The 23546-nt window shown below is 40.5% G+C and overlaps 1 protein-coding gene across 6 annotated transcripts in view; it reads right to left on the bottom strand.

Moving 5' to 3' along the window:
* Positions 1-23546, bottom strand: part of GALNT7 (polypeptide N-acetylgalactosaminyltransferase 7) — a 70849-nt gene that overhangs the window by 19750 nt on the left and 27553 nt on the right. For all 6 annotated transcript variants that reach the window (XM_059844537.1, XM_059844536.1, XM_059844538.1 and 3 more), the window contains exons 2-3: positions 19721-20175; positions 5156-5322 (exon numbers count right to left, since the gene is read on the bottom strand). In XM_059844537.1, coding sequence (XP_059700520.1) covers positions 5156-5322; positions 19721-20175 — 622 coding nt within the window. The remainder of the gene's footprint in view (positions 1-5155; positions 5323-19720; positions 20176-23546) is intronic.

The following is a 23546-nucleotide window of genomic DNA, read 5'->3' as shown; positions in this document are numbered from 1 at the left end:
CTGATGCCTGGAACAGAGGCTAGGCAAGACTCAGAGAATAAAGTGGGTATTTATTGAAGGCCTTCAATACACACACCTTGGGCAGCCCAAGCCTCCAAGAGAGGCTACACCCAAGGTGGATGATGGTCAGGAGTTTTTCAGACAGATATAAGTTTGGTCCATTTACAGATCAGGGGTTAATCCCCCAATTAGAGCTTCAGGTGATGAAGTCATATTCCCCCAGTTTGCTCCTCCCCAATTCACTTCTGTTTATACTTTTTGGGGCCTGAGGCTGAAAGGTGCCCTTGAATCTCAGGCACAGAGGGATTGTTTTGCCCGACCAAAATGTGAAGACAATTAACTAACACTTCATATGGAGTTTAGAGTTATGCACTAAAGCAGTACAGGATTTGAAAAAGATAAAGGCTAAAATCCTAAGGCATAGTGCTGATCTAACAGGATTGGGGGGACATGCAGAGGAGGATGTCCTTTTCAGCAGCAACATGCCATCAGGCTACTTCAGCACAAACACCTCCTGCAACCTGAGTGAAAATGATGAAGTCTGGAGACTTCCACAACTTATGTTTCAGTATGTTTTGCATTCTTGTCAGCAATATTGAAAAAATAGTTTGAAAAAAAGCTACATGTAGTTGAAAAGGAAATGGTGTTTCTTGGAAATGAAGTTTCCAGTATTGAAAATTTGGCAGTTCTACCAAAGAACAATCTTTTGAAATCACTATCTTTTGCTACTCTTATTATCCTTCCTCTCCACCCTTACAAAAGAAAAAGTTTTCTCAACCAAGTTTTATATATTCCCCTTTCCCACACACATTTAAAATTTCTTTTGTAAATCCTTGCGCATTAGGAAAACGTCAAGGTTACACAGATGTCAAACTAGAGAAAGAACAATTTTATCACATATGCTGTATAAAAGAACATGCCATGTAATAAATAGAGAATATATTATTTGATAGCTGTGATATAAATTTTTATAGGATAAAATCAACAGAGTTTTGAGGTCATACTGAAGTGGTACTAAGAGAATCTTTATACCACACCATGATTTATGCTGCAAATTCCAAGTATGTGTTACAGAAGGACTGTCAGGAATGTTTTAAAGATTTAAAACCTGAAGTTATTTCCAGCTCTCCTGCCTATGAAGCCAAATGTTTTACTTATCAAATGTTCAACTATGTAAGGCTCACAGGGAGCTGTAAAAACCTGTCATATTGATTGTGTAAAGCTTTTCTGCAGTACAAGTCTCAGGACTTTGCAGTCCATTATCTGAAACCATGCCAGGGTTAGCAGCAAGTGCTGTTTCCCACAGGAAATCTGAAATTTTCCTCCTTCCCATACTACAAAGCCTGCATGACACTAGTATAGAAAATCCTGATACTTCTGCAGTCAAAAATATTGTTTGGCCAGCATTACATTTTGTTCACCTAGAATGTGTATTTATGACATCTGTCAACAGCCTTACAGCAATCTGGTTTTTGTTCAAAAATGTATATTTTACCTTTCAAAATATTATAATCACCAATCTGGCTTTCCCCTGTTTGAGTTCCTCTCTCATGTCTAAGTGCATGATTAAAGCATGAATCAGTGTCTTTTACAAACACAAGGATCTTAGGCACTGCAGATTACAAAGGGGGAGGAGGAGGAGGAGGAAAGCAGGTTTTTTCCTCCTCAGCTCATGGCTAGCAGTCTGAGAACTAGAGAAATGGTATCAGAAGTGCTCCCTAGAGCAGCTGCCTCCTGCCTGTGAGTACCCTGGGCTGTAATACTGCTAAGGTGGGCTCTCAGCTCCAACACTGGCACTGATTACTGCTTCAGTTTCCCCATGGCAAGCACCACTACACAGGTTAATAAAAATACTGCTGCCTGCCCATGCTCATTACTTCCCCTTTGGTTATCTCAGGGGATGCTGCATCAGTTGGAAACACAGGGAACAAGAAAGAAACACAAAAGCTAGACAAAGCCTTTAAATGCTACTAGGAACACTGATATTTTTTACCTCACAGCCTCCCTTTACAAGTGCACAGGCTACAAAAGCAGTTCCAGCTGAGGTAATGGCCTCTATGCTCCAGAAAACAAGCAAGCTGGGGCCCAAATACACAACAAGTGCTGGAGACCTATACACACAATGTAATTGTAGGAAGCTTTAGAAAATACAGTTTTATGACTTCTCATTGCCCTTCCAGAACAGCTGTTTCCTTCACACAGAAGAAGAAACTGCTTCTATTGACAATAGAAGAAAAACTGGGAAATAGAAAAAAACCCCCTCATGTGTAACAGCCTGGCCTCATTGACACTGTGGTAGAAATCGCTGCAACATTTCTTGGACTCTAATATGAATTAATACAGAGGTCTCCATAGAAAATGGAGATAGAATCATTCAATTAGCTTGGCAATCTTCTTGTTACTCTTCTCTTTGTGCTCTGACAAAGAAAAAAGCACCAGAGTAGAAATCAGCACATATCTCTGCACAGTTCTTCCCAGTCAAACCCTGCTGTTTGCAGGAGAGATTAAGGAAAGAGCGTCATTCAGCAAAAGTACCGCTCCCTACCGACTTTATATCAAGAATTATGACTAAAAGGCCATTTTCCAAGAAGCACTGCAACTGTTCCTGCCTGTCAGACACAACACATGTAAGCTTCTATGCAGCTGTAACTCCCTTCTGATGAGACAGGATTTCTCGTAAGGAAGGACAGGCAGAGGTTTTTAGGAGCCAGCCTTTAGAAGCGTTTGCAACTGCTGTGCCCCATTTTAATTTGATGCCACTCGAGAGGGTGGCAGCTAAGAAATAAGGACAGCCACTCTGAGCATGAGCAAACATCCCCCCAGCCCAGCATATGTCACTCAGCAGCAGGCTCCAAGAGCACAGGGTGGTCTGCTGGGTGCAAAGGCAGACATGAAGTGTGCAGCCTGAAAGCAGGTGGGGAAGAAGAAAATCCTGTATCTGTGCTGTCAGCATGACTTTTCTTCTGGCTGGAAAAGCAAAAAGCTACCAGCAGCTCTGCTGTGATTAAGAGGGTTTGTATTTTACAGCTCTCCTAACAACTGGAGAACTCTTCAGGTAGCTTGGCACGCTTTACAGCCCATACTAGCTCATTCTTCTCTCTAAGGAGAAAGAAGTAGAGCAAGATTCTGCTCACTTGGCCATTTTTCATCTGGAACATAAACTGAACTAATGAAATTAAGTTAATTATATTTACCAAGTAATAGCCTAAAGCAATTTGAAGAATTATTATGGTGAACCAGTGCAATTGCAGTGAGGTGTTCAGAGTAATTCCAGTCCATGCTTGCCTTACCAGCCACCCATACCTGAGAAAACTGCACCTTGAGCTTTCTTAATAGAATTTTCTGATTTAAGAAAGTTATCTGGGAAACTGAAGTGTGAGAAATATAGAGTCAAGGGTCTGCTGGATCTTAGGTGCAGGCTAGCTGTGTCTGCTAACCGTTCATTTATGAGCAGAAAGCAAAAAAGTTCTGTACTAAGAAAAAAAAATCTTTAAAAATACTGCTTTTGTTTAACAAATGTCATATATTGGAAAAATAGTACAAGTTCTATGCCAGACAAATTCAATCCATGAACTACATATACATAGCACAGAGTCAGCTACAAGTCATGTGAAACCCAAATACTGAGACCTATCATTAGTAAAAAAATCTGGTAAGTATTCTAGCCACAATCAGTGTCACATTTACTTTATACAGCTAAGTCAGTCCTTGAACAGCTCTGAAGGAAAGCTATGATCTAGCTGAAAAGCTAAAACACAGCATATGTCTGCTGACTGAATTATTAAAATTACATCCCTTAGGAGAGAAGATATTTTTGGTTTATAGCATGTGTGTATATCTAAGCCAAATTCTCAACAGCTGTTAAAGGATACAGAAGACTATAACTTAGCATTCAGTATCTTTATTAGACTAAGCCAAATGTAGTCAGGTTTATAATACAGGTAACTTGCCCTCTCCTGTGAAAACAAACAAAATGATACCTACCTATCTACAGGAATTATGCAAAAAATAACACACAATAACTATTTTTAATAGTGGTTTATACTCAAAAAAGGCTACCTCAGCTATGTGATGAGATAATTTTTAAAATTTGTAGTGAATACACCCATAGGAAACAGCTGTGGAACTGGAAGAAGCCCAGATCATTTAATAAAAAGGAGAGTTTCAGAATGGTCATCTGTTTGTTATGCCACTACACAATTCATGTGAAAACAAAGATGAGGGTATCCTGTGCCACTGACCAAACTTGCCTTTGCTCACAGCCATCACCAACACTGTCTGGAAGAGACTGTCATCCCACACAGTCAAAATCATATTTTTATTTATGTGCCTCCTCTTTTTCTCTGTCAATATCTCTTCAAGAACCACGCTGCAACAAAATCTTAGCTGCTCAGAGAGAGCAGCTTTGATGCACTATTTTGAAATTTGTTTGAAGTTGAAAAACAGTCTGTTTTCCCCTTCTCAATCAGCTTATATCTCTAGGAGACCACTTTCAGCTCCTCTCTGTATGCAGCCTTGTATGGCATTAATGCTGACAATTCCATCATGAAAGATAAAACCCAAAACAATGCATGCTTACATTTATAAGACAAGTGCAAGTACATGCATCCTGACAATAAACCAAGATCAGAATGTAAATTACAAAGGAAAAAGAAAATCTCTGGACTTACGTTGGCAGAAGAGTAAGGCAGAAATGAAAACATATTCAAATTCTTAAAAGCTTCCTCCCCTCACTAAGAAACAATAAGCAGCATAATGTGATGTTTAATTAAAAAGGGATGTTAGAGATTAAAAAGATATTGAAAATTAATCTGAATAATTTGATAGCCTAGGTAGGTTTTTATCATAGTTAAAAAAAGAGACATCTGCATTCCTTTATGCAGTAGAGAAACCTGTAACTCCTAACAGGCTTAACCCCTTTGATACTCTTCAAACTACTTGTTTTCACAAGAGCTAAGAGATACTAGCTATCCCAGCTTTCTTCTGCATAGTCCCCAAAACTGTGGTAGAGACCTCAAAGCACTGTGAAGAAGCAATCTTTTCTCCCATTCGTCAACTCAAACCATGGCAGGTAATAAATCAAAAGAAAACTATTTCAGGAAAGTAAAAAAAAAAATCTTTTTCTATAAGGGCTGTGTTAATATTCTGAATGTACCTTTGTTGCTAAAATCATCAATCAGAACAATTTCTGCCAAGTATTTTCTTGGTGTTCTCTTGATGACACTGTGGACTGTCCTCATGAGCGTGGACCACCCTTCATTGTGGAAGACGATGACAACGCTGGAGGTGAGCAGGTTGTCATCATAATGCCAGTATTTGCATCTGCAAAAAGAGTTGATTTTATTAGTTTTCACACTGTCTTTTACAGAACTGCTTAACAGCATCCCTGTGCAAATGAAATCTTCGCTGACATCTATCCTCAAGAGTTAAGAGAGACAGGATATAAAAGGTAATAGAGCTTAAGTGCATCACAGATACAAATACAAATAATAATAAAAAAAGAAAAGTAGACTGTCAAGCACAGGCTTCAGCCTTGGTCCATTTTCAGTGGGCTCCTTCCTTGGAAGATATGACACATAGGGATAAAAAAATACAAGAAAAGAGAGAGATTAAAAAACCCAAACAAAAATAGTGCTGATGACTCAGGTGTTTTTTCCTGAGGGGTCAGAGATGATTTAGAAACAAGCAATTTGAGTACTTCCAATACCTTCCACAGTTTCCAATACTTCTAAATCACATTTATCAACAATGGATTTAATTTGCAATTTTAATGTCCATTTCCCCAACTGCAGCCCTAAGTGAGCCTATTCACTCCCTACAACCAGACCAAGTATTTCCTTAACTGGAAGTTTCCCTACCTGATCACTAGCCCCTTTTCCAACTATAGTAATATATCCTAATATATTACTATATTATATCCTAATAATATAGTCCTATCACTGAACATAGAGACATAGCACTTTTGATTTCAATGGAAAAAAATCCTTCCTTTTTTCATCTTTCAGCAAATAAAGTCTCAACTAGAGAGATTCTGACTTTTCCAGGATAGCTATCAGGTATTAAGAAATTATAAGTGAAAAATAAAAATTTCTAAACATACAGATGCACAAACCCAACTAGTTATAGTTCTCTTTATACAATAAACAGCTTAAATGCACAGAAACATTGCTGCTTTTGAAAAGAATTACCTTAATCATCAGAGATCACTGGAGTTTCTGAAACTACATTCAGTTACACATGGAAAGAACTCACATAACAGATCCATGGGTATCTAAAGAGTTTCTCTAGTGAAGGATGCATTTCACTTCTCAAGGCATCAATATGCATTTCTCACCTCGCAGAAAATATAAAACATTGCTAGAAACATGCTATTAATTTTGTTTCTGTGGAAGAAGAAAATTACAGAATCAATCAAAACAGACTATAACAAAATTTTATCTAGCAAGGCATTTTGTTTCTTAGGTGTGCTGTAAACAACCTCTGAAACAGCACAATCTCTAAAAGTACAAACTGCTGACTCAAATCCCTCAGCTCAGTTTTTATGCCTGAAGTAGCTGCAGCTAATCACAGTTACCAATAAAGAAGTGCTAGACTGGCTGTTTAAAAGGTTCAGGCCATGGATGCCTTCCTTCCAGAGATCCCTCTCAAAGATTCCAGCTGATTACAGGTTGCAGTACTAACACTTGTAGCACAAGCATTTAAGCTGTCAGCAACTTCCTTAGCATCTGCAGAGATAAAATGGATACCCTCCCTAGGTGTGTTAAGTAAGCTGTGTAAAAGGAAGATTGAATATGTTTAATAACAGATTTATTACAGAACGGTGTTGCTCCACACACATATTCTCAGTATTAATTTTGGTGACGTGGTTATGTTAAAAGGTGGGAAACAGGGTGCTATACTTTCCAAAAAAAACCAGCATAGCAGCTGAATGCCATTCAAGAGCTCCATGGAAAAGGCAGCAGAATTGCACTTTTGTCTCAAAGGAGAAGGCAGGAGCTGAGGCAGCTTGCACTGTGCTCCTGACCTGCACCTGCTGAGGTTTAGCTGGGAAACTTTGTTGCTTATTTCTGAATAAAGAGAGGGACAACTACAATGTTTCACCCTGACTTCAAGGACAAAAACAAAGAAAACCTTGAAAAAGAACATAAATCTTTCAATGGCTTATTTCTTCCACTTCCACAGAAGTTTAATACAGTTTTGAAACATAAACCTAGAGGTCTAGGGTTTTTGCTACATAGCCAACTTAAATCTCAAATCAGGTGTTGCTAAATGTGCCATTTGCAAGCAGTGAAGCACTACATTTATATCTCTTGCAACATCATGCTTCCAGCTTTTTCCAGACACTTTATTTCACTTATTAGACAGCCCACAGACCGACTCACCAAGCCCATAAACTCTGACAGACTGCAGTAATTCCTGTGCACAACCTTGTTCCTCATCTGGAATTGAGAATTAGAGGTTGGAAATAAAGTAGTTGTTTTAGATATGTGCAATTAATAAATGTTTTAATCTCTGAGGCTGTTTTTTTCAAGAGATGTGAATGTTGCTGAGGTGTTTGAGTGACAAAAGCCAATAGCCTAATTTCCTTCATCTCTTCAGGGAAGGAAGCAGGCAAAGCTTTCCTCGGTGGAGCCTTTCCTCAGTGGAGCAGCACTGACATCCAGTGGTTGGCAAACCACATACCAACAAACGATAAATGCACCTTCCTTCTGTTTGAAGCTGGATTTTACAGTACTGGTTCCCCTGCAGATTTTAGGCACCAAAAAAGGAAATAAATATGCCTGAATTTCCAGGAACACTCTTTATTTTTAAAAGAGAGAGTAAAGTAGATATGAAAGTTCAGGCAAAAGCTCCAAGCTATTGAAAACTGGCACAAGGAGATTCAAAGTACAGAAGGGTCTGTGACAAAGAGGATTTAAATGTTTCAACCTCTAGCTTCATCCCCTGGGTGCCTCATCCCCTGCCCACATACTAGCACAGTGCCCTTTCAGGTATAGCCTGCAGGCCAGCTGTGGCAATACACTGTGAACCAAATTAGTAAACAAAATCACTTTAAAAAGGTGAATTCTTATTGATGGAGCTGAGAGGATGGCACATTGCAGCAGATATGCAGGAATGACAAGGCAGCATCCTTAAGCCAGGCTAGCCTCTAGACACTTCACATCACCTTTCCTGAGCCCTGTAAAGAGTTACTGCATGGGGAAAGAGGAACAAGCATGCACAGATGTACAAAGGGCTTCCCTGGGCAGTGCTGCAGGGAAGAGCTGCTCTGTTTGTGTGCCCTTTCCTTGGGGAACTCATGGGTGAAAGGAAACAACACCTTCAGATCAGTCCACGAATAAAAAGTTTCCATTCCGCAATCAGCGCTGGCACTGCTGGGGAAAAACAGGACTGACTCACCACTGAAGCAGGAGAGAGAGCCCTTCAGAAGGCACAGCTGTGATCTAATTGAGACACGGTGAGTAATGTTTTTTCTGTCTATTAGCCAGCATACTTAGGATGTGAATTAGTTCTACTCCCTCTCCAGCCCTGGAGGGAACAGCTCTGCTGGAGCCTGTGCCACACCAAGGTCCCTTATCCCTCAGTCACAAACTGCACCAGCCAGGGCAGAGAGGAGTGCCTTCACAGGAGACCCTCTGCACAAGAAGCTGAGCATCTGGGCTGCAGTGCTCCTTGGCTTGAGGAAATTTCTGCTCTTACAGCTTTGTACTCTACTCACTGGCTTGCTCTTAGGATGTCCTGGGGCTCCACAGTAGTGATTGTGGGTACGTGGTCCAAGGCTGGGATGGCCATACAGGCTCCCTGTTAGCACTGAAGATGCAGATATAGACTCAAATTTCCTCAGGCTTAAAAAAAGCCAGAGGTGGAGTCTGCTTTACCTGGAAGAGTAATCTAACCACTAACAAAAATGCAACAGCTGAAAAAGGAGAGCATCTTGACAGCAATTGAAGGGTGAGCCCCATCAGATAGATACTTAGAGGGCAATTTAAGATTTTGAGCCAACAGAAGTGTTTCTCCTGCCATGCTGAACCCCTGTCTGTGCCAGCATATCAGCACCTAAACTTCAGAAGTAAGAGTATCATGACTGTGTATCATGAGTCTCCATCCTGATACTATTTTCCTCGTGTCAGCTCTGTAACTTGCACCTGCAGGTACCAAGGACTCATCAGTACCTCTGGACTTTAAAGCACTGTACTTGTGTGCTAAGAGCAAAATGTACCAGCACAGATTCTTCCAAGAGGGCAGGCAGGCAGCTGCCATCACACTCCTGTATTCACTCCAGTAGCCAAGAAGCTCCTGAGAAGCTAATCAGCTGTTGCAAGATGAAGGACTTGATCAGTACAAGCTGAAGGTCTCCATTTGTAATTTATCCTGAAATCATAACCAACATTAAAAAATGGAATTTCTCCTCTCCACTAATATAGAACTGTTCATAATTTAAAATTGTATTTTAAATTTTATTTCAGGTTTACAGAGGTACGAAATTCACAGTTGTATTATCACCTACTATAAGTGCTTTATAGAACGTGCATTTTTCTCAACTCTTCAAAAGAGTCCGGCACAAGCAAATCCCAAAAATAAGTTAGGAGATCTGCTTTCATTTTCAGTTTCCTTTTCTAGTAAGTCCCGTTCTTATCTTACAAGGAGACAGGCATCCAGCTGACAGCATGATATTTACATGCTTTTAATACTGAATTCAGGGCTCCTTGCTATTTTAAATCCCCAACTTATTATGACTACTGCAGTGAACTGAACCTAACCCCTAGGAAGATGGATGGGATTTTTTTTTCACAAAACACCTTCAACTGTTTGCTCATCTGTATGATTGACATCACCAAGGTCATAGCTGAGACTGGCTGCTTAACACCTGCAAGTCAGAGGGATCATTGCCTAAGTCTAGAGCAGACAGGATAGACAGAAACAGATCACAGAATTTCTTTGTTAGGATACAACTAAGTAAATCTAATGCTAATACTGGATTTGTTACCTATGAAGCCTTGTGGGGCATTTTTGTGCATCAGCAACATCAAAATGAGATTATATCAGTGGACTTACAAAACAGGGCTTCTGGAAAAGAAGCAAACAAACAATGCAAGAAGGACAGATTGATCAGCTGAATAATTTTTTTCCCTTCAGCAGACAGCAGCAAAACCTCTATTACACACTACCAACAGCTTAAACCTATGCTGAAATAGAATTTTCTATTTTTAAAACAGCTACGAGCTTTGCCCATTTCCATTCCTGAAGTAACATGTGAGGCTATGTGACTACATTTTACTATTAGTGCCCTTGGAATCAAAAGCTGTATCAGCTGTACCTCTGAAAGCATCAAGATCCAAATCCAGGGCAAGGTTTGCACAGAAACCCAACATCAGGGATAGCAAGAGAATGAAAGGAATCACCTTTGCAATTCTTCTAATCATAAGAATCTTGCCCATACTATCACTTATCCAGCATTGAAAAACTGAAGCAATAAACAGCACAGGGCAGGAAAGCTGGGGTATCTAGGTGGCTAAAATAAAATCTTTTCCTTAGGGAAGGGGAAATACCCATAGAAAGAGATGGAGCAAAAGCCTTCTGCTTGCCTGTTTTGGTTTAAAATGAAGAAGACCTCACAGCTCTCGAGGCCTTCTGCACTCTGGTGACACACTGTGGGTATTGCAGGGAGGCTGTGTTTAATTCTGGGATTATCAAAGTTTTACATGCTTTCCCCAATGTAATAAACAGCTAGGATGGAACTTGAGGCAGTGAGCTCAGTCTCACAGAAATACTGTATTTCCACCATGCCTTGCTCATCAGATATTGACCCCTGAAGTTCCTACCCATGCTCATCTGGACTGCATTACAACTTGTACCATGCATATTTATTTGAATGCTCTAGCACAGTACAGTCTGGTTAACAGGAACAAGACAGAGCATAAGGAGTGCATTTCATTTTTTAGTTTCACATTCAGGTTACAACTCATTTGACAAAATGATTCCTCCATGTGCCCCAGAATTTCTGTGCTACAGGTTGGCACCTGCAGGGTTACACAAACAGCTGCAGGAAATCGCTCCCCTCTCCTCTGCCCTTCCACTGAAGTCAAGGTTTAACTCAGAATTTAAATATACTCCAGGTGCTGTGCTATATATATGTTTTTGTTGAGTAAGAGGTCATGCTCAGAGCTTGGTCATCTTATTTCAGATGCACACACAGAGAGGTAAGTAAATCCAACTACAGATAACACACCTGGGGCCTCTGTCAACCTCTTTGTACTCTTCGGGTGAATTATTTCTCCCTCAAAACTTAACATTTCAAATGCTAGCAGCCAACACTAAAGAGACAAAGGATCCATTTTCTCTGTAGTTTTCATTACTGGGACCTGAAATGTTAACAGAAAATGCTGGGTTCTGCTTTAAGGTGAATACCTGGAATTTAAACCTTTCCTGACCACATGAGATGCTCTCACAATACATGCCTAATTACAATTTAAACACCATTTTTTTTCTCCCTTCAGGAGTCTTGCCAGCAGTAAGGCAGCTGATAACCTGCAGTGGAAAGCTAGCCTTCCTGATTTAGTGTGACCACTATAATTCACCTGATTCTCGACTCCAGCTCTCACCGAGGTGCACAAAAATTTATGTGCACATTATAGAACTGGTTTTCTTTGTTACAGAACAGTTCCAGTGTATTATGTGGCATTGGAATAAAAGATTTTCCCAGGGTACCATGTGAAATTAAACCAAGTCCCTAATGCTTCGTTTCCAATGATATAGATACCAAAAGTAATTACTGAAATCCTTTTTCTTGTAACAGTATCAAATATGTAATTTGTAAAGTGCTATAATTAAGGAACTAATCACATTCTTGAAGAAAGCAGGCTCCACTCCAGAGCCTTTGTATTCAATCTTCCTAGCTACAACAAGGTTGACTGGACAAGTAACTACTTACCGTAAGAGAACATATTAAATTCATGTTATTTGCCCAGAGTAGTAAGACTGTCCATTTCTAATGAGGAGCTAAGACTCATCTGCCTTATTTCATACTGAGTAACTAGTTACAGATAAAGATTTTGGGGTTTTTTTTACTCCAATCTAGTACTAACAATTTTCTACACAATTCAATATTTTGGACTATATAAAGGGTCCAAGTTGGCACTATCAAATTATGTTAGAAAAAATACCTTTACTAACAGCTCTGCCTTACTATCACACAGCTCTGCATGTATGCATTCTTACTGAAGTTAGAAGTCTATTTTTGGCAAGAATTCCCTCCTTTTCTTATGCTAAAAATAATTGAAAAATAAAACAAACACCCTTCAAAACTACATGTGCCATTTTAAAAAACAAGCCAATTCTCATTCCCTTTTGCTTTATAAAATGAGCTGCAAAAATAGTTGTCCAAAAATACCTTTCTGTATGCACACAACATTGTACTCAAGCAATGGAGAGTTATCTATTCAGGTTTTTCAACAAAAGCTCATTGCCAGTTGTTCTGTTTGAAGTCAAAGGTGACCTGTGGCAACAGATCCAATTATTCAAGTACAAATTTGTATGGCCCAGGGACTATGCCCTGTAACAGCAACAATGTCCTTATAAAGGAAAACTCAAACTGGATAATTCACAGAAGGAAAAAACACTTAAAAATATTTATTCTGCCACAATCATACTGACAGATGTGTGTGGGTGATGCAGCTGAAATTCTAGCTCATGCTGATGAGTAGACAGCAGCTATTTATTGTCATATTGAAAAAAAATATCCAGAACGAGATTAATTTGTCTCATGCCATAAACATTAATGATGTTTCCTCTCCCAGTCAAACTATTCCAGATAAAATTCCTTCAACACTTGTCAAGGGAAGCTGTCAAAAAAAAAAAAAATCTAGCTCAAATAAAGTCATAAGATTAAAACCTTCTGGGTCAGTAAGAATAATTTGTAATCAAGCCTTCCATGGGTTGGATAACAACAGCATATCAAGCCTGAGCAAAGCATGTTGAGCTCTAATCCTTTCTTTCAGCTAGCACAGTTAATTACCCTGCCATGAAATCTGATCAGCGCTACAAACATCCCTGGCTTAAGGGCTCTACAGTAGTGCAAGTTTGTTAAGAGGAGAAACAGGGAGTTTCACAGTGCATCACTCAAAATACACCGTAAGAAAATGCCTCTTGACTTCAAAAGTGCAGTAAGTATGTCTCCAACCCAGCAAAATACAGGAATGGAAATGGCAGGTGTGGACTGGAGTGTTCTACTGTGAAAGTGGACTTCAAAAAGGAAAACCTACATTGAGTCATAGTGCTTTTGAGCTAGAAGTATAAAAAGAGGATACTGCAACTAATGCATCCTAGATAAGTATTTTTTAGAAATACTGAATACAGATTCCTTGGAACATCTTGCACTGCTTTGGTCTTGTGTAACCAGGTGTAGCTCCTGTGAGCCATACACTAAACAGCCTCTTCTCAGAGCTCCACATCTGTGATCATCAGTGGTTTTGTCCATCACGCAGCTTTCTCTCCCCTTTTGATTCTTCCATGCATTATTTACATGTCTCCTTATATCTGCCATAAGAAAGTTACGATTTTGGGTGCTACAACTTTGTCAAGAAGGGCCCAGGAGTGGCATCTTTGAGGATAACCTCCCCAAAACACAGGAGCCATCCATTCCCACATGCAGGAAGTCCAACAGGCGTGGCAGAAAACCCTCCTGGCTGCACCAAGAACTCCAAAAGGTAGACTAGGGAAGGTAGAGGCATGGACTGGCTACCTAGAAGGAATACAGAAATATTGCCTGAGCCCATGGAGAGAGCATTAAAGGCAAAGCTTTGTACAGCTGAAATCCATAAGACGGAAAGGGCAATGAGAAGAGCTTGTAGGCTAAAGAAAGACTAAAGAAAACATGAGTTCAACTGTAAAAGAGATAAAATTTTGTGTCAAAGGACACATAAAAGACCGAGACAGTCAATATCTGATTTCCTTGACTGTTTACTTGCAAGGTTTGCTGCCACACCTCCCAAGTCCCTGAGCCTAGGGGCAGCCTGCAGAAGAGGAAGAATACCCACCACAGATGTGAGTCAGGGACCACTTGCCTGGACATATCACAGCAAATGGGATAAACACAGCACAAATCCATGGGACTGGATGGATGGCACCAGAGGGTATGGAAGAAGTTTGTGATGTCATTGTGAGATGATGCTTTACCATATTTACAAGGTCCTGGTGCTCACAAGTGGTTCCTTCGGACTGACCAAAACAAATTCTTGCCCACCTTCAAGAAGCAGGATCCAGGAAAGGATGACCTTGACTTCATTAGCACCGGGTGAAATTTTTGGAACTGATTAACTTTAGTTAACTTTAGTCCACGAAGGACTGCTTTCTGCTAGAATAAATCTGAGCCAGTTTACTAGGGTCTAGATGTGCCAGGGATTGTTTAGCATAAGGACAAGGGGAAGCCATCAATAGCACCACACAGAAGTATTGAATGTCCAGGAAAGACTCAGCACCTGTGTGTGGAAGAATGTGACGTGTATGGAAGAATCAGAGCACCTGACAGGACAGAAGACACAGGCAGGAGACACCTCCTCTTGAAAAGAGGAACTGTGAAGAAGGGAAAGACACCATGATTAAAAACCAGATGCTGTTAGCAGTAAGACATACATTCTTTAAATACACAGGATGGCGTCCAAACAAGAGAAACAGAAATGAGTCTTAATTCAAGCTAAGTGCATGTAAATAAAGAGGTAGAGTAAAAAAAAACCAAAAAAACCACCAAACCCCCCAAAACCCAAGTTGGAGAAATAGCTTACTGGTATGAAAGCTGCTATTGAACTATTTTTTTCAAACACCAGAAGTAGGATGCCTGCCAGAAAGTCTGTGGGCTGATACATGACCAAAATGAAAAGAGACCACTTCAGAAGCAGGAAATCTAAATTAAGTATTTCCATTGAACTCTCAGCAGTGCCCAACGCCAGATACACTGAGAAGAGAATAAAACAAAGGGCAAGTACACAGTGATACTTCTTATTAAATAGTCCTATCTTCAGATAACCTGCACGATAGCTTCTACTGGAATTTTCTGCCATGAATAGCTTAACTGCCTTTTTTTAAAATAAACCCAGTATTTCCTAAACAATGCAACATGAATTAACAAACTCTTGTACTGCACTGCTGACTTTAGTCGTAAACAGAGGAACACACAACACCAATTTTTATCAAATGGTTCTAAAGAATTGCAGACCACTAAGTCTGACTTCCGTGCTGAATAGAAGCTAGTAATAAATAACAAAATTAGTAAACCGTAGACACAGCTTTTGTGGAAAAAAAGCCAGGCCACATAAAAATATTACCATCTTTCGAAGGAATCAAAAATTTTGTGGACATGAGTGAGGCTATTAATACAGTAACTGAATTTCCAAAGCATTTGATGAGGTTGTTTTCTTTACAGGTACAGTTCTTCATCAAACTACGGCAGATCTCTTAGGCTAGTAACGGCTGAAGTCTATTAATTCCAAATTGTAAGCAAGTTTGTGACTTTAGCAGCATAACTGTGCTGGGAGCTAAGCAGCCCACCTCTTCTTCCAGGTCACTGCTGAACAATAGAAAAGGTCTTGGTAAGTTGCAATGAAAGTGACTATCAACAGCTGCAGAATAATTCAATAATGCTATCAAGGAAATGAGCCAGCAGGAGAGCTCAGTGCAAGTGGGAATGATTGCATATGGAGGGTTAGACCACTCAGTGCACAGACTCAGTGACAGATCCTAAACTCTGCATTACCACTGGGGAAAAAAAAGTTTAAAAAATCTTGGACTCAGACGTGGATAGGTCTGTCAGAATTTTAGCTCAGAGTTAACAAAAAAGGAAATGAAATAGCAGGAATAATAATGATGGAACATGAAACATTTATCTAGGAACTTCATGGAGCTATCTCTGATAGTCCCATATCACAGGGCAGCAGAGTCACAGAGGCACATAACAGTATCTGTATCTGGGAGAAGAGGTTAAAACAAGCACCACATTCTGCAGTCACTGACTCAGGATGTCATTAATTTCAAGACTATAAATGCATTCAAAAGACAAGTCTGTGCACAGAAAGAGGTCTCTGAAGCATGACAACCCTGTTGCAATTTTTGGCTCCAGTGCCCCAGTGCACTGGTTGCCAGGAATGACGCTTATCCATTCTTGTATGTTTTCTCACCAGCATATGTTTTTGGCCAGAGCTAAAGTTGTCAAGAGAAACAATCACCAGTCAGACCCAGTACAGATGAATTTTTAAAAGTAAATTTTATTTTAAAATACTCTGATCAAGTGGAGCACTATACTGGTTAAACAACTTGATTCTTGTTATTCCTAGCAGCAATGCTCCACAGTTATCTATTGGGGGTTTTTTTTGAGAGGACACACCTTGTTACCTGACAGTATTCACCCTCAAACCTAGGTCCCTTTTCATTTCCTTAGCACAGTGTATTTATCTTGGATCCAAAATAATCCAGAAAATTTATCACTCTAGTTTTACTTCAGCTCTACCTCTGTGCAGACTCCTGAACACAAAAAGCAGGGAGCAATTAAATTAATATCCTTCTTCCCAAAAGCTAACAATTATTTCATTGCAGGTCTGCCACCTATCAGGATGATTAAAATAGATCCAAAAAAGGTAAAAATCACCAAGTTTAAAGAAAAAAAGTTTCTTCCAGTTACTGTACAGAAGTTTAGACAGGGCCTGCTAAGCCTGCTCTACTTCTTTGCTGCTAGAAATAATGTGGAAAACAGGTACTTCTCTACTAATCTAGTTTATGTTCACCCTGGCCCCCTTGCAGAGTACTGAAAGACTGCAGAGAGATGAGCCATCTTCTAAATTTTGTACATTGACTTTTACATATCCCCATACATTCTTGATTTTTTTACCAAACTTATGACATGCTGTATGTCAACACAAGTGCTGGGCATCAACACTGAAATATATTAAAATCCATAAGCCAAGAGTATGTGTTACTGGCAAAATGGAAATAGTCTGATGTACCTGACAAAAAACTTGAACACACCATCCAGTGTCATTCCTCCCTACGGGATACAGCAAGAATTAAGGCTTTTTACAGCAGCTGAGACTGCCCAGAATCTCCAGCAAAGTTCCTACGGAATCAATAAAGGCAGCTGGCAAATCATCCTGGCAACATGTCAGACTACAAAGTCAAATTCAAGCATAGCAGAATTGAATCTCCCTTTACTGGCATTTCTTTCCTCTTCTCCCTCCAGCAGGGACAAGCCCTGAGGCTATATGGCTTTTAAGCAGAGAGAGACAGTTCTTGCAGCACTATTTCACTCTTGCTAGCACAGCCTGGGAAAGCATTTGGCATACTTCACTGAACAAACCTGACTGCACTGGGTAACGCTTCAAAATTCTGATGCTTGAAGAAAGAGGGAGCTGAAGGGAGCTCTACCAATCTATGAACCAATAATTCAGTCTTTACCAGAAAGATCTTCCTCAATTAGCAATGCCAACTTACTATTAACAGCAACAACAAAAAAAATACTATATTGTTCTTTGGAAGGATTCAAATGAATGTTGAGTGGCCTTACCAGCCACAAATGTCTTTTTAAATAGATCAGTGGGAGGAAAATAAATGGTGCATCCAATAGGTAATCTGCCACCTTTTGCTGCATTTCTCTCAGGTATTGGGGAGAGCAGGAAAGTGAGCATGTGGGAGCCTGAAAGCACAAAGCAGTATCAGCCAATCTCACACTGCTTCCCCCCTCTTCTGTTCCCAGGAGACACGTAGAAGCTATAAACCTTCAACCTACTTAGGCAATTGCAAGCATCCCAAGTATTCAATACATAAAGTAAGGAATATAATGTTGTCTGAAAAATACCTTTTGTTCACGTTGTGTTTTATGCTGTTTTGTTTGCTTGCTTAAAACATTAAATACTAAAACCTAACTGATTCAAGCTGGTGGCTTTCACCTCACAAAGGCTTATCTGCAACTGTGCTTGAAGGAAACAGTTTTTAAAATTCATCTTTTCATGGCTGTCCCCCTCTTCCTCAAAGTATTTAATAATTTTTGGGGATATCTATTTATTAATGTCCTTCAGAACAGAAGACAAATTTTGAGATCACATCAAAAATACTTCAGGAACCTAAAGGTGTGGAACTATTTGAGAGATACCACAGGTTGTCTGATGTCCTTCACCTAAAAATGAAAGGGAAGGAGTACTGCCAGAACTCTGCTGCCAGAACTCACCTGGGCAGAGGCAGCCCAGTCCCACCTGCATGTGTCATGTTGCCACCTCTGACTTGCTGTCCTTACAGAGGGAAGAAATGTTTCAGCAGAGGCAGCAGTGTCCAAGGAAAAACCTCCCAAAAAGAAAATGCTGACTTACACAGGTTACCCAGAACATTCCTTCCCTTTCAGAAAAATCTCTTTAGTATGAAGGACCAACTTGTGAGCACAGCAAAGAAAGAAAAGCAAAGTGAGCCCCCAGGACAGCTGGCACTTCCTTGCCACCAACAGCAGACAGGCATGGTCCTCTCCTCTGACTGCCAGGAAGTGGAAACCTTTAGTCAGTCACCTGAGGAATACAGCACAAAGTAAAGTGAAATTCTGTGCTCATGCGCTTCATTTGCTTTCAGGGAGAGCACACCACATAGCAAACTCAAGCAGCTGCACATGCATGGGTATGACTCAGACCCACAGCTGGCCAGTTCTCTCCTACCTTGCAAAATGAAAAGAAAACCCACCATAAAGGCCAGAGCAGAGCCCCAGTAACCAGTCAATGAACCACCAACAGATTATTTACCACAGCTGGAAACATAGAGCCCAGGGATCGGTACCCAGTCCAGGGATCAGCAATCCCCATTGCTGGGGATGAGGGGGAAGTGAAAACTGCAAAGTACTTAACATCATATCTAACTTCATACACTGCCCACGAAACCCCAACCAAAAAACAGACTAAAAAATACCCTGCAATTAAATCAGTTTGCTCAGAAACCCATCCCTAACTGATATTTAACAAGGAAAATTATACTAAATGCAGATTAACTTGAGAGCAAAATTGCCTTCAACATATATCAAAAGTCAGAATATACTATGTAAACCTGTTAGTAACTCTTAAGCAAATGTTAGTAACTTTCCAGATTTTGCCCACAACAAATTAGACACCTTTTCAGCAAGTACATAAATGTTTTTTCTAAGACTGCTTTCCTCTTTAGGGCAAATGCTGTGAGAAACTGTTGGAAGACTATTCCAACCATCACTACTGCAGATCCATACTTCTGTTACTGCAGGTAAATAAGCAGTGTTTTAAAGAGAACAGTATTTCTTTCTGTTCTCTATTTATGCTCCATTTTAAAGGCATTGGGGTAAATCAAAACTGAATAAAAAAACTAGCAGAGGGATATCTAATAAAGATAATCCTTCCTTCTTGAAGACAAATCTTAAGAAGTTAAGGACTAAGAAAAGCTATGACAGAGAAGACTATGGCTAGACACAGAACACGGAAATACAAGCATGTGGCACTGAAACAGATTACTTCAGAGATAAATCACTCCAGCTTAAGTATTCATGGAAGGAATCATTGCAACAGCATTGAGAAGAATATGTGGAAACGTGGTATAGTACAACAGTCATGCCTTCAGCACAAGAAGCCTTGAGTGGCCTAATAAATAATATTTTAGGCATCAATTCAGCTATATGGAAAGCAAATGACCGAATCCCACCAACACAGAACCGAGAGAACACAAAAGGTTTGCTTACTCTTCCTGACGCAAGTCATTGACGCTCCGATCTAGCGAGATCATATCGCTCGCCACCATGTTAAACCCAAACTCCTTAATGCTGGCTTGCACGGATTCCTTGTAATCTGCTCCTAAGACATATGGCTTCGCCTCCTCTCCAGGGCCACCAACGACTCCATGAGGCTCAGGCTCTTTGGGTTCAAAGTTACCAAGGACTCCAGGTCGTAACACAGGGTCTGGGTATACAAATGTCTGAGGTTTGAATGTGAGATACTGCCTCTGGAGGATGTTTTGCTGCTTGTTATCAACACCATGCTGATTTAGTTCATTTTTGGCCTTATTTTTCCTTCGAATGGATTCCAAGTCCACTTCCACACCTTCAACATGAGGCCAAGGTACCACAGGTTTGAATTTCTCATTTCCTAGTCCATGATCTCCTTTGTTTGGCAGGGGTCTGTTGGCTTCTTTGTCATCCTATATACACACAGAGAAACAGCAGACCATATCAATTGATGATCCATTGTTTATTTACATTCAGCAGTGTAATGTACTAAGAGTTGGTACTAAATGCATGTTGAGCAAGTATGGAGAAGTCTATGGTTGGAGGGGCTCAATGAACATGCTTTACTGAAGTTACTGACTGCTGGAGAACATCACCAGCTGTTGTTCCCACTTACCTTGGTGAGCTCGTTCTGGAAATGACCGAATGCCCAAAGAATTCCCAAAGACCAAATACCCATGCAGGACACATTCACCTGAATGCAGTCTGAGCTGTAGTTCAAACTGATGTGCAAGGGGCACTGACAGAGCATTTTATGAAGGAGAAGGTGACATGGAGGCAAACAGTGCCACAGTCCACAGCATGGCATCCTTGGTCCCACTGTGGGACAGGGGGTGCTTCTGAGGCTGCTCTGGCTCAGACCTCAGCAGAGTCTCAGTGCTTACTAGAAACCTCAGAAGAAAGCAGCTGGCTAGAAACCAGCCTCAGCTGGGAAAGAGTCCTGTAACCACGAGTAACCTGGCACACTCATCTGTGGCAGCCACAAGCCACATACCACCCCTGCCCTCCACACACACTCCTGTCCCCCCAGCTTGCTCCCACCAAGCTCCTCCCTCTGCTGCAACAGCTTTTTTACAGCTGGGAGGTGACATGATGGCACTGGGGACAGCAGGCAAAAAAGAGATCAGCTGCATGGACACAGGCAGACCTGCCTGGGGAGGCAGTGCTGGCGCTGAAGAGAATTGTCACGGCCACTGACATCTCCTGCATCCTTGTTTAAAACAATTTTACCACACTCCTCTCTCTCTCCACACCAAGAGATTTGAAGTTCTCACTGAGAAGCAGGGCTGGCATTTTGAAAACTGCTCAGCATTTTCAGTGATCAGTGAGGCTGGTGGGGTTAGAACAAGGGTGGGTGATTTTGGAAGACACTAGACAGAAAGGCTTTGAAGTGTCTGAGTGTGAAGTCTCCAGAACACATCAGCACCACCCATGAAAGCACTCCAAAACACACAATCACAACTTTTTCCAATACTACTATCCAAGAGTATGACAGGGAAATGTTGCTGAAGGTTCAGATATCCTGCTAAAATTGTTTATTTTTAAGCAGGACAACAAATGTTAGATCATTCAGAAATCTCCAGAAAACAACACGCATTTTAGCAATGTCACAGAATCAAACAAAATTTTGAGATCAGAAGGATGTCACCCATTCAAACCTGCTGAAGGTGGGTTCACAGTGAGGTGGGGTTCCTCAGACACCCCTACACCCCTTTATCCAGTTTCTCAGGACAGCCTGTTCCAGTTGCTTGACCCAGTGAAAGCTTTTTCCCTCATACCTCAGTAGAAGTTTCTCATATTGCATCGTGTCCTCTCAGTCTGCACTCCTCAGAAGATTTTATTTCCATTTGCTCTGCAACTTCACTTTTTTAGAGTGAAAAGATGCAATTAGATTCCCCATTAGACTTTTTTCCCAGCCAAAACCAGCCTCCCTAGCAGGTCTTTGCTAGGTTCTCTGCATCTGTGAACATCTCTCCTGTGTTGGGGTAGTGTGGGAGGAAAAAGCACACAGAGCTCCAAACAGCTAAGCTCTTTCTAGGGCATCCACCCATTATGCACTCTGCTTTTACTGCAACAAGGGTACAATGCTAACTCATATCCATGTTCAATTAAACCACGTAATACTTCCTACTACATTACACTATTTTCCTTACATCATTCCACGTAAAAAACCTCCAGAAATTAAGAAAAATACAGCATATAATATTTCTAGGTTAACATGGTAACAGCGAGAGTCAGACTGGCTCCAATTCAAAATAAAGAGTTTATTCAAGAAACATTCTGAGTTCTCTGTTTGTTATAGTTTAAACAGGGAGGACATACAACATGCAGAGGTGTTACATTATTCTGTTCTTCCATCATAATTTTTTCAGGAACTCAAAAGTCAGTGTTAGAAAAGGGAAGTTTAAGGGCATGTGAAAAGGCATATTTTGCAAGAAAGTCAAAGGCTGTCATGGATCTAAATAAAGCCCTGAGAGGACTTTTGAAGAGAGCATCATCTCACACTTACCCCAAAAATCAAAAGGAAGGCTTTGCCACTAGACTGTCAGAACACTGCTGAGCTCTCAGCTCACATCTAATTCCTGCTCTGAGTGCGGAGGCAGCTATAAAAGCCAACAAAAAAGTCAGCATCATCAGGAAGGATGCTTAAAGACAGCATAATTTTGATTACATAAAATTTGATGCATTCATATATTCAGTAATATTTAGTTCTGGTCTCCACATCTCAAAAGAAGTCAGAGAAAGTGCAGAGTAGGGTAACCAAAAATCAAGGAGAAGGTAGAAAGGTATCTTGAGATGAAAGACCAGAAAGGCCACTCATCTTTCATTTCCAAGACCCTGCAGTTTGGAGATACAATGGCTGAGAGGTATACAACTGAAGTTTAAAACATCATGGAAGTCATGGATAAACCCAATGGAAACTTGCTGTTTACTGTGATGGATGACAGGTCCATAGGGGGACTGCAAAAGGACCTTCTGAAAATTTGAATTAAACAGCTGTAGATGCTGGAAGAGTCCAAAGGGAAGGCAGCATAGAAAGTAGCCAGGTTTACACACTGCCATGCTCAGTCACCACCCTGGATCATCAGTCTCAATCAGACAGGAATTTCTTATTCCCCTGGTTTGTGTGGAACTGAATAACCTCTCATTCCACTTCCATTACCTATAAAACAGTTATGAGCTTCCACTTTGCCAATTCTTCGACTGAAGCATAACCCTTCTGAAAGAAATTTGTTTGTTTTGTTGCTGTCAGAACTGACTTATCCTTTATTACATTTAGCCTCATTATAACTGCTAGGCACAATTTGCATTATAATGCATTTATCTATTGTTCCCTTCTTTCCCTAAATATATTCCATACTTGCTGGCATGGAAAAATATTTCACAAAACAAGGAAATTAAATACACAGGCACACTCATTGATCCCATTCCTCCAATATCCATGCTCAGAGGACAAATCAGATAGAAAGCATTTGTGGTGGGTTAACCCCTGCAAGCAGCTCAGCACGACACAGCTGCTCTCTCCTTCCTCCCTAACCCTGGACACAAATCTAAAACACAGCAATCATAGGGGATGCTATGAAGAAAACTAACTTAATCTCAGGACTTTATGGACATTAAAAATACAGAAGAGGAACTAGCAGTGTTTAGGTGCATGGTCATTTCTCCACAGATAAATGAGACAAGGATTTTCCAAACATCGTCTGGAAAAAAAGCAAAGTCAAATCACAATCAAAGAACTATACCAGTCACCATATGAACCACAATGCCTTAGTTAGGAACT

Source organism: Haemorhous mexicanus, chromosome 4 (assembly GCF_027477595.1).
Source record: "Haemorhous mexicanus isolate bHaeMex1 chromosome 4, bHaeMex1.pri, whole genome shotgun sequence".
Taxonomy (NCBI): domain Eukaryota; kingdom Metazoa; phylum Chordata; class Aves; order Passeriformes; family Fringillidae; genus Haemorhous; species Haemorhous mexicanus.
Note: the sequence above shows the minus strand (reverse complement) of the source record. Positions and strands in the feature narration are given on the sequence as shown.